This window comes from Haliotis rubra, unplaced genomic scaffold (genome assembly GCF_003918875.1).
Source record: "Haliotis rubra isolate DU_JTF1 unplaced genomic scaffold, ASM391887v1 Scf887, whole genome shotgun sequence".
In the NCBI taxonomy this organism is placed as follows: domain Eukaryota; kingdom Metazoa; phylum Mollusca; class Gastropoda; order Lepetellida; family Haliotidae; genus Haliotis; species Haliotis rubra.
In genome coordinates, this window is record NW_025767620.1 from 213,332 (window position 1) to 230,656 (window position 17,325).

The 17,325-nt window shown below is 40.0% G+C and overlaps 1 protein-coding gene across 2 annotated transcripts; it reads left to right on the forward strand.

Moving 5' to 3' along the window:
* Positions 1-8,582: 8,582 nt before the first annotated feature.
* LOC124263501 (transmembrane protein 50A-like) lies at positions 8,583-17,086 on the forward strand. Of its 2 annotated transcripts, XR_006894858.1 has the most exons (7): positions 8,583-8,897; positions 9,962-10,074; positions 10,413-10,480; positions 11,104-11,196; positions 12,869-12,929; positions 15,382-16,400; positions 16,441-17,086. XR_006894858.1 is itself a non-coding variant. In XM_046698160.1 (6 exons), exons 1-6 carry the CDS (start codon positions 8,799-8,801, stop codon positions 15,425-15,427), a joined length of 480 nt encoding a protein of 159 aa, XP_046554116.1. In that variant the 5' UTR covers positions 8,583-8,798; the 3' UTR covers positions 15,428-17,086. The 2 variants fall into 2 exon arrangements, 1 of the variants encoding a protein (XP_046554116.1); XM_046698160.1 differs by having other exon boundaries at positions 15,382-17,086.
* Positions 17,087-17,325: the final 239 nt, after the last annotated feature.

Below are 17,325 nucleotides of genomic sequence, written 5' to 3' on the forward strand. Positions count from 1 at the left end.
TAGTAAACACAACACGTTGACTACTGGTTTAGTAAACACAACACGTTGACTACTGGTTTAGTAAACACAACACGTTAACTACTGGTACAGGAAACACTACACGTTGACTACTGGTACAGGAAACACAACACGTTGACTACTGGTTTAGTAAACACAACACGTTAACTACTGGTATAGGAAACACAACACGTTGACTACTGGTATAGGAAACACAACACGTTGACTACTGGTTTAGTAAACACAACACGTTAACTACTGGCATAGGAAACACAACACGTTGCCTACTGGTATAGGAAATACAACACGCTGACTACTGGTATAGGAAACACAACACGCTGACTACTGGTATAGGAAACACAACACGTTGACTACTCCTATAGGAAACACAACACGTTGACTACTGGTACAGGAAACACAACACGTTAACTACTGGTACAGGAAACTCAACACGTTACCTCATGGTATAGGAGACACAACACGTTGACTACAGGTTTAGGAAACACAACACGTTACCTCCTGGTATAGGAGACACAACACGTTGACTACAGGTTTAGGAAACACAACACGTTGACTACTGGTTTAGTAAACACAACACGTTAACTACTGGTTTAGTAAACACAACACGCTGACTACTGGTTTAGGAAACACAACACGTTGACTACTGGTATAGTAAACACAACACGTTAACTACTGGTACAGGAAACACTACACGTTGACTACAGGTTTAGTAAACACAACACGTTGACTACAGGTTTAGTAAACACTACACGCTGACTACAGGTTTAGGAAACACAACTCGTTGACTACTGGTCTAGTAAACACAACACGTTAACTACTGGTACAGGAAACAAAACACGTTGCCTACTGGTATAGGAAACACAACACGTTGACTACTGGTACAGGAAACACTACACGTTAACTACTGGTATAGGAAACACAACACGTTGACTACTGGTTTAGTCAACACAACACGTTGACTACTGGTAGAGGAAACACTACACGTTGACTACAGGTTTAGGAAACACAACACGTTGACTACAGGTTTAGGAAACACTACACGCTGACTACAGGTTTTAGGAAACACGACACGTTGACTACTGGTTTAGTAAACACAACACGTTAACTACTGGTACAGGAAACACTACACGTTGCCTACTGGTACAGGAAACACAACATGTTAACTACTGGTACAGGAAACACAACACGTTACCTACAGGTACAGGAAACACAACACGTTGACTACTGGTACAGGAAACACAACACGTTGACTACTGGCATAGGAAACACAACACGTTGACTGCTGGTACAGGAAACACAACACGTTGACTACTGGTACAGGAAACACAACACGTTCACTACTGGTACAGGAAACACAACACGTTACCTCCTGGTATAGGAGACACAACACGTTGACTACTGGTTTAGTAAACACAACACGTTGACTACTGGTTTAGGAAACACAACACGTTGACTACAGGTTTAGGAAACACTACACGCTGACTACAGGTTTAGGAAACACAACACGTTGACTACTGGTACAGGAAACACTACACGTTGCCTACTGCTATAGGAAACACAACACGTTGACTACTGGTACAGGAAACACTACACGTTAACTACTGGTATAGGAAACACAACACGTTGACTACAGGTTTAGGAAACACAACACGTTGACTACTGGTTTAGTAAACACAACACGTTGACTACTGGTATAGGAAACACTACACGTTGACTACTGGTATAGGAAACACAACACGTTGACTACTGGTTTAGTAAACACAACACGTTAACTACTGGTACAGGAAACACAACACTTTGACTACTGGTTTAGTAAACACAACACGTTGACTACTGGTATAGGAAACACAACACGTTGACTACTGGTACAGGAAACACAACACGTTAACTACTGGTACAGGAAACACAACACGTTACCTCCTGGTATAGGAGACACAACACGTTGACTACAGGTTTAGGATACACAACACGTTGACTACTGGTTTAGTAAACACAACACGTTGACTACTGGTTTAGTAAACACAACACGTTGACTACTGGTATAGGAAACACAACACGTTGACTACTGGTTTAGTAAACAGAGCACGTTGACTACTGGTACAGGAAACACAACACGTTGACTACTGGTTTAGTAAACACAACACGTTGACTACTGGTACAGGAAACACAACACGTTAACTACTGGTATAGGAAACACAACACGTTACCTCCTGGTATAGGAGACACAACACGTTGACTACAGGTTTAGGAAACACAACACGTTGACTACTGGTTTAGTAAACACAACACGTTGACTGCTGGTATAGGAAACACAACACGTTGACTACTGGTATAGGAAACACAACACGTTGACTACTGGTTTAGTAAACACAACACGTTAACTACTGGTACAGGAAACACAACACGTTGACTACTGGTTTAGTAAACACAACACGTTGACTACTGGTTTAGTAAACACAACACGTTGACTACTGGTTTAGTAAACACAACACGTTAACTACTGGTACAGGAAACACTACACGTTGACTACTGGTACAGGAAACACAACACGTTGACTACTGGTTTAGTAAACACAACACGTTAACTACTGGTATAGGAAACACAACACGTTGACTACTGGTATAGGAAACACAACACGTTGACTACTGGTTTAGTAAACACAACACGTTAACTACTGGCATAGGAAACACAACACGTTGACTACTGGTATAGGAAATACAACACGCTGACTACTGGTATAGGAAACACTACATGTTGCCTACTGGTATAGGAAACACAACACGCTGACTACTGGTATAGGAAACACAACACGCTGACTACTGGTATAGGAAACACAACACGTTGACTACTCCTATAGGAAACACAACACGTTGAGTACTGGTACAGGAAACACAACACGTTAACTACTGGTACAGGAAACACAACACGTTACCTCCTGGTATAGGAGACACAACACGTTGACTACAGGTTTAGGAAACACGGCACCTAAACTACTGTATGGTAAACAGAGCACGTTGACTTCTGGTTTAAGAAAGACAACACGTTGACTACTGGTTTAGTAAACACAACACGTTGACTACTGGCATAGGGAACACAACACGTTGACTAACAGTGTTGGAAACACAACACGTTGTCTACTGCTTTATGAAACAACACGTTGAGTTCTGGCATAGGAAACACAACTCCTTGACTACTGGTATCGGAAACGCAACACGTTAACTACTGGTATAGGAAACACAACACGTTGACCACTGGTATAGGAAACACAACATGCTGACTACTGGTATAGGAAACGCAACACGTTGCCTACTGGTATAGGAAACACAACACGCTGACTACTGGTATAGGAAACACTACATGTTGCCTACTGGTATAGGAAACACAACACGCTGACTACTGGTATAGGAAACACAACACGCTGACTACTGGTATAGGAAACACAACACGTTGACTACTCCTATAGGAAACACAACACGTTGAGTACTGGTACAGGAAACACAACACGTTAACTACTGGTACAGGAAACACAACACGTTACCTCCTGGTATAGGAGACACAACACGTTGACTACAGGTTTAGGAAACACGGCACCTAAACTACTGTATGGTAAACAGAGCACGTTGACTTCTGGTTTAAGAAAGACAACACGTTGACTACTGGTTTAGTAAACACAACACGTTGCCTACTGGTATAGGAAACACAACACGTTGACTACTGGTATAGGAAACACAACGCGTTGCCTACTGGTATAGGAAACACAACACGTTGACTACAGGTATAGGAAACACTACACGTTGCCTACTGGTATAGGAAACACAACACGTTGACTACTGGTATAGGAAACACAACGCGTTGACCACTGGTATAGGAAACACAACTAGAAAAGAAACTAGGCTAGATGAACTAGAAAAGAAACTAGGCTAGATGAACTAGAATAGAAACTAAGCTAGATGAACTAGAAAAGAAACAAGGCTAGATGAACTAGAAAAGAAACTAGGCTAGATGAACTAGAAAAGAAACTAGGCTAGATGAACTAGAAAAGAAACTAGGCTAGATGAACTAGAAAAGAAACTAGGCTAGATGAACTAGAAAAGAAACTAGGCTAGATGAACTAGAAAAGAAACTAGACCTAAATGAGGCTGGTAACACTAAGCAAACTCTACTAAATGAAATAAATGTTGTAAAACATGAGCTAGATGAAATTGACAACCATAAAATAAACGGAATGCTTATAAGATCTAAAGCAAAAACCCAGAAATTATTGAAAAATTGGGTCGAAAAAAGGGGAAAAAACTAAATACTTTTTAATGTTAGAAAGAAGAAACTTCCTAACTAAGTCCATAACTGTTTTGGAAAGGAATGATGGAACAACTATAACAGAAAGTAAACAATTACTTCAAGAAACAAAACTCTTTTATGAAAAATTATACACTGCACAGGGCAGTTTAAAGATTGTAATTTTTTATATTTTTTTCACCCATTACTCACTTATTAAATGTGAATATAAGCAGAACATAACTCCAGATTCAAAGACAGGTGAACAGTTAGTAGTTTGTCAAGTCACCATAGGCAGCAATGCAGGCTTCAATGCGGCGGGGCATACTACTGATCAAAGAAGTTAGAAAGTCGTGGTCCATGCTGTCCCAATATCGGACCACCTCTTCTTTCATTTCAGCAATATTTGTCAGATTTTTCTTATTGACACTTTCTTTCATAAGTCCCCAAACATTTTCTATTGGATTTAGGTCAGGGCTATAGCTTGGCCAATCTAATAATGTCATATTTTGGGTCCGAAACCAGGCCTGTGAATGCTTTGAACGATGTTTTGGGTCGTTGTCCTGCTGGAAAATCCAAAAGTTTCCCTAGAACACGTCAGCAGATGGAAGTAAATGTCCCTCGAGAATATCTTTGTACCGCTCACTGTTCATATTCCCTTCAAATACACAGAGGGGCGTTGCCCCTAACACAGATATGCCATCCCACACGTTAAATTTCGGACTGTACTTTGGGCGCTGATACAAAGGTTTTTCAGTTTGTTTGGTCCAGAATTTCAGTGTATTAGAAAACAGCCACACAGAACTTTCATCTGAGAAAATCACATTCTCCCAGTTAAAATTTCTATGCTGTAAGAACCAGTTCAACCTTCGCTCCTTTTGTTCAGCTTTCATAATCGGTGATGGAATTCCTCGACTTTTCTGCCAACCCATTGCATGCAGCTCAGTTCTAATTGCCTCCTTACAGACAGCCACAGTTCCTCTATCAATCATATCCAGCCTTAAGTTTTCTAAACTCCTTCGTTTGTTTTTAGAAACAAGAATACCAAGCCGCCTCCTGTCACCGACAGTCTATTTTCTGGGCCTACCTGCGTCTCCCTGGTGCTCAATGCCATATCCATTTGCAATATTTTTCAAATCACGATGAACAGTGGGCAAAGGGATGCCTGTTCTACTTGAAATCACTTTAGCTGATCTGATGTCCTTGTTATAATACTCTAAAATCAACTTCCTCTTCTCTAAATCATCCATACTGAGGATCACTGAAAATGTCGTCTGCTAGCAAGTAAACATAGGGAGATACCTCTTCACAAACTAATGAAAAAGGATTAACGGAGTTGTCTCTCTTGAATGAAACCAAGCACTTGATAGCTGGTCAAGGTTGTTTATACTAGAAATCCAATTAAACATATTCCTAAAATTCTCAATAATTTCTGGTCATACTATAAATACCTCATACAAAGCTGGAGCTGCAGCAATTGCAAACAGAATTAAAAAGGTACTACCTAGTATTATTAATGAAGACCAAAAGGGTTTTGTCACGGGAAGATATATTGGCGAGGTAACCAGATTTATATATGACCTAATGGAATACACCGAAACCTGCCAGATACCTGGCCTACTTCTTCTCATTGAAGTAGAAATTGCCTTCGATTCAGTAGATAGACATTATCTCAGTAATGTATTAAAGTTTTTTTAATGTTGGACCCAGTATCTTACATTGGATAGAAACATTCTATTAATGATATTGAATCGAGAGTCTTGGTAAATGGATTTGCGTCAACTCCTTTTAAAATAGGTCGGGAAATCCTGGGTATCATGATACGAAACAACAAAAATATAAACGGGATTAAACTTGGAAGTATAGCATATCTTCTATCACAGTTCGCAGATGATACAGCACTTACATTAGACGGATCAGAGAAATGCCTCTATGCGCAGTTTTGAGTACATTAGAACTATTGGCCCGTTTTTCAGGTTTGAAAGTCAGCGTAGATAAAACTAAACTAATATGGATAGGCTCCAAAAAGAGCTCCCGATATAAGATGTGTAAAGAATAGAATTTTGACTGGACACAATCAGACTTCACGCTCCTGGGAATACATTTCGATATTGATCTAGATAATATGGTTGAAATAAACTACAACGAAAATCTAGCTCAGATTGAAAGGCAAATGGACATTTGGCCAGCTCGTACCTTAACCCCGTACGGAAGAAATACTGTTCTTAAATCACTTCTACTACCTAAGCTTAACCACCTATTCTCAGCTCTACCAAATCCAAACAAAATGTGTCATTGGAAGACTTCAAAAATAGTGTTTTAATTTCATGTGGAAAAACAAACCTCATAAGATTAAAAGAGATGTAATGATGTTAAACCCAGAGCATTGAAACACGACACGTTGACTACTGGTATAGGAAACACAGCACGTTGGTTATTGTTGTAGAGTGAGTGAGTGGGTTTACTTTTACTCCGCTTTTAGCAATATTCCAGTAATGTCTCCGCGGGGGACACCAGAAATGAGCTTCATACATTGTACTCATGTGGGGAATCGAACCTGGGTCTTCGGCATGGCGAGCTAACGCTTTAACCACTAAGCTACCCCACCGCCCCCAGAATATAGAGGAAAGGCCCATATGTTTCTGTAGTACCTTCCAGAACACCAGCTAAATATAGTACAAGTCTAAATATAGCATACCATTGGCCATCACTTACTACCCACATATACAATGTATAGCACTTGGGGCAGTTTTACACAATGTATATCAATGCCTCGACTTTCCAAGAAGATGGATCATGGCACACTCACAAAGATTCGACAACAAATATGCCTGGTGAAATGGCCAACTGACTTCCTTGTTTCACATATTGTGTATCTAGGACAACGCTCGAATCAATTTACAAATCACCCAATCTCCCAAACTTTGAATACGTTGTTCGTATTTGGGATAACTTGAGCAAAGTAATTTGCTTGAGAAATTGCACTTGGGGACGATATTAAAACACTATGCACAACTAGACACCGAAGTGCTTAAGAGAACTTATTGCTAGAATCATGTTCCATTGTATTATCTAAGAATCGAGCTAACTTCCAACTGATCAACTGCATGACAACATTAATAATAATACCTTTGGATATATATCAGATGAAACTAGAAATTGGTCAACGCTATCTGGCTATAGCTACTGACTCAAAAGTCTGAACAAAGTTTCTCTTTTGATGTTGATTATTTGAACAAGGTTCTGTCTGGCCGTACACGCTCGCCTCAGCCTCGGGGCTGGACATTTAACTTAGAAGTTATCTTGATGCTCGACCGAACACGTATTATTATCTCGATGGCTGTGATCGTAACTCGGCTTTGTAACACAAACATTCTTCAATATGTGCATGTTTTTTTCTTCTAATATTTAGACAGATTGAAACTTCCATATATATGACATGTTACTGTTTCAGACAGACTGACTGTATCATTGCATTCCCGTCATGACATGTAGCAAATTAACCATGATATTCAAATATGCCATGAAATTGTTTGCGGATCTGGCCATGTATATTTCATTTCATGGAATAAATGCGCTTTAAACCATCTGTGATATGGAAATCATCTTCTCTATTTTGTGTCACAAGTAATAAAGATGTATCTATCGATGAAACGTCCCCCGTCTTCATATATTGCGTCTGAAAGTTGACCTTGTGTAGATTTGTCCGAGTATGGTAGCGCCTAGACGACTGTATACTGTGGTCACTCCGGTTGTCTTTAACCTGTAACAGTGAACAAGCAGAGAAGTATAACAGTATCTTGCCAGTATTGTTGTGATCTCTGACAGGATAATATGCTCCTCTGTCTTTATTCTGACACCGAAATCAAGTCAGTGGCTCTACTTGGTGGTGACGTCACGGGTATTTTACGAGCGCTTCATTATGCACCACCCACCGGTTGCCCTGCACAGCATCTTCCAACATATTTGAGATATCGAGACTACGTTCAAAAGTCTGACCGCTTAAATATTTTTCGAATCTGAGTTTTATTTATTTAATATATATCCAATTTTGGATACACCTGATTTTTTTTTGTTTCTTAAACAAGCATGTATGCATTATCTACATACGCCCGCTTGTGTTAGTCATTCTAGTTGACAAAAAAAGGAAAATCTTTTTCATAAAGAAACACCAAGCTAGATGCACTAGTAAGCATCGCATGAGGTGATTAAAGAAACATTTTATTTTCCACCCATAAAATATATTATTCCAGGGACTGTTTCTAGTTTTCTGAATAACCGCATACCGGAAGTATTATGGCGGACATGTTTTTGTGTTTGTAAATAGAATACAAACATTGTCACAAGATTGTGTGTAATCGAAGCCTTAATACGGTCTGTCTGCAGAATCATTACGATTACAATTATCGAGATCTTCTAAAACACAGAGAGACTAATCGAGAAGTTAAGCCCGGTGACTTCCTCAAAGTTTCGTCTGAGTTTTACTCGCACCTCAGCTACCCAATATGTCTGGATTTTTAGATAACTGTCAATTACCACGATGCGATTGCATAGAACTCGGCGAAAGGCGGAATATGGTTGCTTCCATCATATCCGGTATAATGGTAAGGTTGTGTCTTCGTATAACAAAAACACAATGACTCGCGTGAATTCTAAGGGGTGAAGTAGAACTGTAGAATGGTGCTACATTCTACTTGGCTATAGACATGATAGAGATACAGGGATATTGTGACTCCAGGTAAACTATCGGACTATGCTTTTGCTCTGCTTACACATAGTAGAGTCAGAGAGCTTGTAAACATTTCAGTAATGAAGCCTGAAGGAGTGGTAGTGTTACTGGCATTAAAAAATGTGTCCTTTGATTAGCCACTGTTCCAGGTACTCCTGGGGCTGCCCTTCCCCCATCCCTAGCTTACTAATCTATACGTGCCATGTTTATACTTCTACTGCAACATTACTACCTTAATCTAGCATAAACATGATAAATGAGCATACAAGTACTGTACATTATGTAAGAATGCTACCTCTGTTTGTCGTGTTCTTAGCCCCTGATGATGCATGATTTGCACTTACACTCCGGAGAATCGAAAATCATTATCCAACCTACTTGAAAAGAAAATGTTATCTTCAGTTGTCCATATGCAAGCTCATATTTTGTTAATTTAAATTTTGTTGTTGTTAAATATTGCTTTAAAAGAGTGTAAAGTACGATCAATTTTTCCGAATGGCTGTATGGTACTTTATTGATCAGAGATTGAGACCATTTGTTTTGAAGATTGCATTTCAGTGACCAAGTTGTGTAGGAAAATCTGAGGTAATGCTCTTAAAGTGTTCATTAGTCATCTGCCATTCAACTATATCATGATAACTCTTTACTCCCCTGTGGTCTGATTTGATTGGTCTGTCGCTGTTATTAGTTAGCTGAAGAAGAGATCAACCATACAATATTTCTTGAACAAATCCACAATTTGCAAAATATTTCCTTATCCTTCTTGTCAGTGAAGTTTGTTCATGAGGCTTTTTGATTTTTTTGATTTTCAATGGACTTGACAGGTAAAATGAATGAACCGTAATAAGTCTTGACATGTTGAGTCTGTTATCAGAACATCTGTAATACACAGTTCAATATTCATTCACAATGGTTCATGGTTGTTTTCCATCTTGTCAGTTTTTCAGTGGTTGGTGGATTGTGATCGATGCGGCTGCCGTTTATCCTGACATGAAAGATTTCAACCATGCATACCACACACCTGGGGTCATCGGCACTGTGGCCTTCTTCCTGTAAGTATGAATGGGTACCTCGTAAGGATGAGAAATAACTCGGTGCGCCTCGTGGCTGCAAGAGTTGTATGGTCCCCAGGGAGTTGAGATTGATAATACGATGTGCCTTTGAGATTGACATCCAATGATCGAGGGCAAAAATACCAGCTCCTAGAGCATGTACTAGTTTCGTGGATATGTGCGATATATAAATATATTATAATACATCTGTTAGGATCTCCAAGAACCAGGAACCATTGTCGTTGTTATTTATTCTTAAATCAAAGACTGAAATACAATTCAAGGGTCTTTTAAACAACATCTCTTGATTCTCACCTCGGTCTCATGATTACTTTCAGGATAAACTCGGTGTCAAATGGTCAGATTCGCGGGGAGAGCTACACTAACGGATGTATGGGACAAACAGGTAGGACATCAATGTATTGATAGAATGTGTGTATTCACGTGTTACTGACAGATGGGATATCAATGTGTGTTTGGATTGGCTGGTTTCTGACAGATGAAATGTCAATGTGTGGGGATTGGCTGGTTTCTGACAGCTGGGATGTCAATGTGTGTGTGTGGATTGGCTGGATTATGACAGGTGAGATGTCAATGTGTGTGTGGATTGGCTGGTTTATGACAGGTGAGATGTCAATGTGTGTGTGGATTGGCTGGTTTCTGACAGCTGGGATGTCAATGTGTGTGTGTGGATTGGCTGGATTATGACAGGTGAGATGTCAATGTGTGTGTGGATTGGCTGGATTATGACAGGTGAGATGTCAATGTGTGTGGATTGGCTGGTTTCTGACAGCTGGGATGTCAATGTGTGTGTGTGAATTGGCTGGTTTATGACAGGTGAGATGTCAATGTGTGTGTAGATTGGCACACTCATTCATTAATTTCCAAGACAATCTGTCACTCATTTGCAATACGTCATCCCTATACTCACTCCCCTCTTGTTCTCTCCCTCATTCCATCATTCCATCACTCTGAGCAACCCACTCATCCAACGCCCCCTAACTAACTCAAGGTGTATCATGTTCACAGGAGCTCGCATCTGGTTGTTCTTTGGTTTCCTTCTGGGCTTTGGTGCTCTGATTGCTGCATCCTGGATCTTGTTCGGCTTCTACGTCGTCCAGTGTAAGTCCTGCTGTGACCCTCAAGAAACATTGCATCTAAGATTAGTTGTGATGTGACATTAACCTGCAGCACAAGTACGTATGTACCGAGTATCGAGCAAAAAAAATGAGACAAGTTTTGATTCAACATCTTGATTTAATAATTGACATAAATTTATAAAAATTGGCACACATGTAGACAGTGAATTGTTAAATCGTTCACAGTAGTCAATTGTCAGTCAGTCCACCATTTCGCTCCAAACACTGTTCAGTCCGTCGAGGCATGGAATTTACAAGATTGTCCATCAGTTCCTCAGATAGCTCATACCACGTTTCATGAATCACTCGTTTCCAATCTGCAATGTCTTTCGGTTCCAACTTTTCCACTTTGTCTTATGATTTGCCAGACATTTTCGATGGGATTAAGGTCTGGTGAAGCGGCCGGAAAATCCACTACCTGAATGCATTTCCAACGAAGCCAAGCTTTGGTGTGGGCGGACGTGTGTACGCATTATCTTGTTGCATTACATAGGGAATTCCACTCTGTCTGATATTAGAATCTAGCAGTCCCTCTTGCAAAAGCTCACAGTACTTCCTTGAATCAATGCGACCTGTAATTTCCAGAATCTGCGTTAACCCAAATTTCCCTATCCCACTCCACACCATCACAGAAGACGAGAACTTTGGGCACATTTTTTCGCATTTCCATTTCGACACCACCTTTTCCTTGTAATTCTGAAAAATTGGAACTTCGATTCGTCTGTAAATACCCAGTTTGAGTGTCCCTATTATGCCAACACCACTTCCGTCTTCTCCGCTTGTGCTCTTGCATCATAACGGAACCTTTGTCGGCACTTTCTTCACGATTCCTGATTCCAGTCCATTCAGATACTCTAGTACTCACAAAAGCCATGGCACGCTCACCCAGTTTTTTTGCCGACCAGTTTGGATGCACCGCCACCAGTTGTGCGAGTCGTCTCCTGTCGTTTCCACCGAGTTTACGAGGACGTCCCCCCGATCCCGGCTTGCACTGAAAACTGCTGGCAGCTTGAAATCTGGCAATAATTCGGTAAATGGTACTCCAGGGAAGCCCCAATATTTTCCGTAACTTCTGAACTGATTTGCACCCTGCTTCATATAAAGCGAGAAGTCGATATTTCGCATTGGATTTCAACATGACGTCGGTAACTAGGAAATCGTCTGCTACAGCATCATCACGTGACCCGGCCCAACAACAGGGGCGATAATGCCAAGAATGTCATACTGTTGTCAGTGGTGCAAAATATGACTGACTGACTGACTGAGTTTGGTTTTACGCCGCTTTTAGCAATATTCCAGCAACATCACGGCGGGTGACACCAGAAATGGGCTTCACACATTGTACCCATGTGGGGATTCGAACTCGGGTCTTCGGCATGATGAGCCAACGCTTTAACCATTAGGCTACCCCACCGCCCCTGCAAAATATTACCCAAACAAGTTCGAATTCACCTCGCGGTGACCCCAAAACAACTTTTTGTAAGTGTCTCAATTTTTTTGCTCGGAGCTATATGTAAATCCAGTATGTTACAAGTCATTGAGCAGTATGGTATAAATGTTAATGGTATCTGCCTGGAACTACAGGGAAGTATGTTAATGATTCCTGGGGCCTTCTGAAATTGTATGGATCTGAATATAATTCTTTTGTCTTCCAGTTGCGACTCCAGATTGGCCTGGTATTGCTGTCTTCCTGCAGAACGCACTCATATTTTTCAGGTAGTATTTCAGAACAACTAATCTTCTCCCAGACGGAACACAAAGGGCTTATTCTTGTTATCATGTTGAATTGTTTGATTTGCATTCTGGAAGTCTGTGATTGAAAATGAAGCATACAACTTCTTGTTTATTGCACATTGTTCATGTTGCTACACATGACTGTTAGAACATTCTGTTCAGTTAAAGGGAGACAACTCTTACAGCCCAAATGAAATGGCAGGAAACTAGACATTTGTCCAGAACTTTGGATTTGTTTTGAGATGAAATATTTAAAAAGAAGTTGAATTTTATATATTTTTGACAATGTATATGCATTAAATCTTCATTCCTATGAAACATAAGTAAACTATGTAGTGGTTGTAGACACTAGTGAATTATTGTGTTGTGCATGTGTTCTGATAAACACATGTTTACTCTCTAGTAACAGAAAACAGAACTTCTTTGTGCATAACCACACATGGGAGCTCAATGGGGATTATAAAACACAAGTGATCCCTGTAGTCTTTATTGACTCAGGTGAACTTGGTATTGTCTTAGACACAGGTGGACTTGTTATTGTTATAAGACACAGGTGGACTTGGTATTGTTATAAGACACAGATGGACTTGGTATTGTTATTAGAGACAGGTATTCTTATAAGACACAGATGGACTTGGTATTGTTATTAGAGACAGGTATTGTTATAAGACACAGATGGACTTGGTATTGTTATTAGAGACAGGTATTGTTATAAAACACAGATGGACTTGGTATTGTTATTAGAGACAGGTATTGTTATAAGACACAGATGGACTTGGTATTATTATAAGACACAGATGGACTTGGTATTGTTATTAGAGACAGGTATTGTTATAAGACACAGATGGACTTGGTATTGTTTTAAGACACAGATGGACTTGGTATTGTTATTAGAGACAGGTATTCTTATAAGACACAGGTGGTTTGATCTTGTTATGAAACACAGGTGGACTTGGTATTCGTAAAAGACACAGGTGGACTTGGTATTGTCATTAGACAGAGGTGGACCTGGTATTGTTATTAGACACAGGTGGACTTGGTATTGTCATTAGACACAGGTGGACTTGGTATTGTTATAAGACACAGGTGGACTTGGTATTGTCATTAGACAGAGGTGGATCTGGTATTGTTATTAGACACAGGTGGACTTGGTATTGTCATTAGACAGAGGTGGACCTGGTATTGTCATTAGACAGAGGTGGACCTGGTATTGTTATTAGACACAGCTGGACTTGGTATTGTCATTAGACACAGGTGGACTTGGTATTGTTATAAGACACAGGTGGACTTGGTATTGTCATTAGACAGAGGTGGATCTGGTATTGTTATTAGACACAGGTGGACTTGGTATTGTCATTAGACAGAGGTGGACCTGGTATTGTCATTAGACAGAGGTGGACCTGGTATTGTTATTAGACACAGCTGGACTTGGTATTGTCATTAGACACAGGTGGACTTGGTATTGTTATAAGACACAGGTGGACTTGGTATTGTTATGAGACACAGGTGGACTTGGTATTGTCATCAGCCACAGTGGATTTGGTATTGTTATTAGCCATAGAAGGACTTGGTATTGTCATTAGACACAGGTGGACTTGGTATTGTTATTAGCCATAGAAGGACTTGGTATTGTCATTAGAGACAGGTGGACTTGGTATTGTTATTAGACACAAGCAGACTTGGTATTGTTATTAGACACAGGTGAACTTGATATTGTTATTAGACACAGGTAGACTTGGTATTGTTGTTAGACACCAATGGACTTGGACTTGTCATCAGAGACAGGTGGACTTTGTATTGGTATTAGACACAGGTGGACTTGGTATTGTTATTAGGTACATGTGGACTTGGTATTGTTGTTAGACACCAATGGACTTGGACTTGTCATTAGAGACAGGTGGACTTGATATTGTTATTAGACACAGGTGGACTTGGTATTGTCATCAGCCACAGTGGATTTGGTATTGTTATTAGCCATAGAAGGACTTGGTATTGTCATTAGACACAGGTGGACTTGGTATTGTTATTAGCCATAGAAGGACTTGGTATTGTCATTAGAGACAGGTGGACTTGGTATTGTTATTAGACACAAGCAGACTTGGTATTGTTATTAGACACAGGTGAACTTGATATTGTTATTAGACACAGGTAGACTTGGTATTGTTGTTAGACACCAATGGACTTGGACTTGTCATCAGAGACAGGTGGAATTTGTATTGGTATTAGACACAGGTGGACTTGGTATTGTTATTAGACATAGAAGGACTTGGTATTGTCATTAGACACAGGTGAACCCGATACAGTTTATACATATAAGGTGAAATGTGACATGTTTATAGACACCAGAAAACCCTCTAACATTGATGCAAAATTATGTAAAGGAGAATGATTACACTTTCTTCTTGCTGTGAAAGTATTTCTTCTGTTGTTGCAGTTCAATTGTATTCAAGTTTGGTCGGACTGAGGACCTGTGGGGGTGAGTTTGACCAGCCGACCGGCTGGACAGGAGATGGCTGAGACCACAGATTTAACAAGGAATCATCTCTTACACTGAAACCCACTGGGACAACTATTAGTTTGTACTGTTTATATGCTGTTGCTGAAATGTCTTCTTCAGTCTATCAGGAAATAGAATGTGAATAATTTATGGACATTTCATGATATTGATGAAGATTGTAAATATTCAGACAATATTTTATGGGATTTCCACATTTGTTGGTTTTCTGCTGTATCAATAACTTCCAGGATTTGTCTACAGCAGTATGATGACACAACCAACTAATGAGAAATACAAGTACATCACTCTTCTCTGTCATGCCTCTGGAATTCTCTCTGATTCATGTTGTGTACTTGTAAATTACTTGTGTGTGTATTTGTGATCTCCAAAGCTCCTGTCCCCATAACCCATGTCCTGTACATAGTCCAGTCCCACGACTGTTTCTCCACACAACCCAGTGTATCCTCTACCTTACATAACTGCCTGTATCTCTCCGGTGTGCTTCTCTCTCTTGTGTCTATGTGGTCTGTCTACGTGATCTGTCGACATGGGTGGTCTATGTGGGCTGTTTACGTGGTCTGTTAAAGTGGTCGGTCTACATGGTCTACCTGGACTGACTCTCTTTACCTGCTGTATCTGCATCAAGTCTACCTGGGTTTTTTTCATCAGGTCTGTCTACCTAGTTTAGTTTACCTGGGTATGTTTGGAGCTAGTTATAGATTTTGTCAATGGTTAACATTGTCTCAATGTCAGAAACAAGAATCCTATTGATAAACTAGCAACGTGTGTTGTACACACACACTGTGACCAAATCTCCATACTTGAGATTGATGTGTGAGTCAGTGTTCATCCCAAGGTAGCCAAGTTCATACCCAGGTAGCCATGTTCATGCCCAGGTAGCCATGTTCATCCCCAGGTAGCCATGTTCATCCCCAGGTAGCCATGTTCATCCCCAGGTAGCCATGTTCATCCCCAGGTAGCCATGTTCATCCCCAGGTAGCCATGTTCAGCAAACAATAACGTTGTGCAGCGGCTCTGTATGTGCTATCGACAGTACTTCACTAGTGTGCACTGTTTCTCCTCTGTACTGTCAATATTGATGATTTGTTAGTGAGGTAGCTATGTCCTTCCTCTTTGATCTGAGAACTGTTGAACTGCAGTCATTATCCAACAGACATTGTGTGATTTTTCAAGCCTGTGTCAAGTTAGAAATGTGACATGACGTACACAGATTTAGTCCACCATGTGTGAAACAACATGAAGAACCAAAACTGCTGGGATCACAAGACATGTTGATGATCTGGTCCATGCTTGTGTCAGTGCTTGTGTCAGTGCTTGTGCATGTACTGCACCCGATTCACACCTGACAGTGAATGTTTGTATCCATGGCAACACCTGCAGTCAAGAGATGTACATGATTCTCATTGACTGAGCTTGTGTCCATGGCAACAGGTGGCAATGGACCTAATTCTGACTCAATAGTGCTTGTGTCTGTGGCCTTGCATGGACAGAGAGGGACCTGATGTCCATATGGCTTATGCTCTGCATTGTTGGACTACTGTGCAATTATGTTTTTGTAATTTATGTCTTTGAAATATTTGTTATTTAAAGAAACAAATAAAAGTTGTTTCAATAAAGCAAACTTTTTTTTATTTTTTTATTTGTAATAATGTTTTTATTGTTCCCAAGGGTACATCGTTAAAACACCAATTCACGTTTTTTAGAGTTTGTTAGGTAGAGTTCAAAAATACACAAAAATTCACATTTTCACATCAAAATAACGTAGCGAATATAGAGTCTATTTTCATTGTTAAGTTGGGAATATAGATCTCTATTTTGTGTCATGACTTTGGAGGCTAATATTTTTAATTGCAATGAATT

Excerpts from the sequence above, each read along its gene's own strand:
- LOC124263501 (XM_046698160.1), top strand. The coding sequence starts at position 8,799 with ATGTCTGGATTTTTAGATAACTGTCAATTACCACGATGCGATTGCATA. Across the intron at positions 10,075-10,412 it reads GGCACTGTGGCCTTCTTCCT|GATAAACTCGGTGTCAAATG; the intron begins GTAAGTATGAAT and ends GATTACTTTCAG. Across the intron at positions 12,930-15,381 it reads AACGCACTCATATTTTTCAG|TTCAATTGTATTCAAGTTTG; the intron begins GTAGTATTTCAG and ends CTGTTGTTGCAG.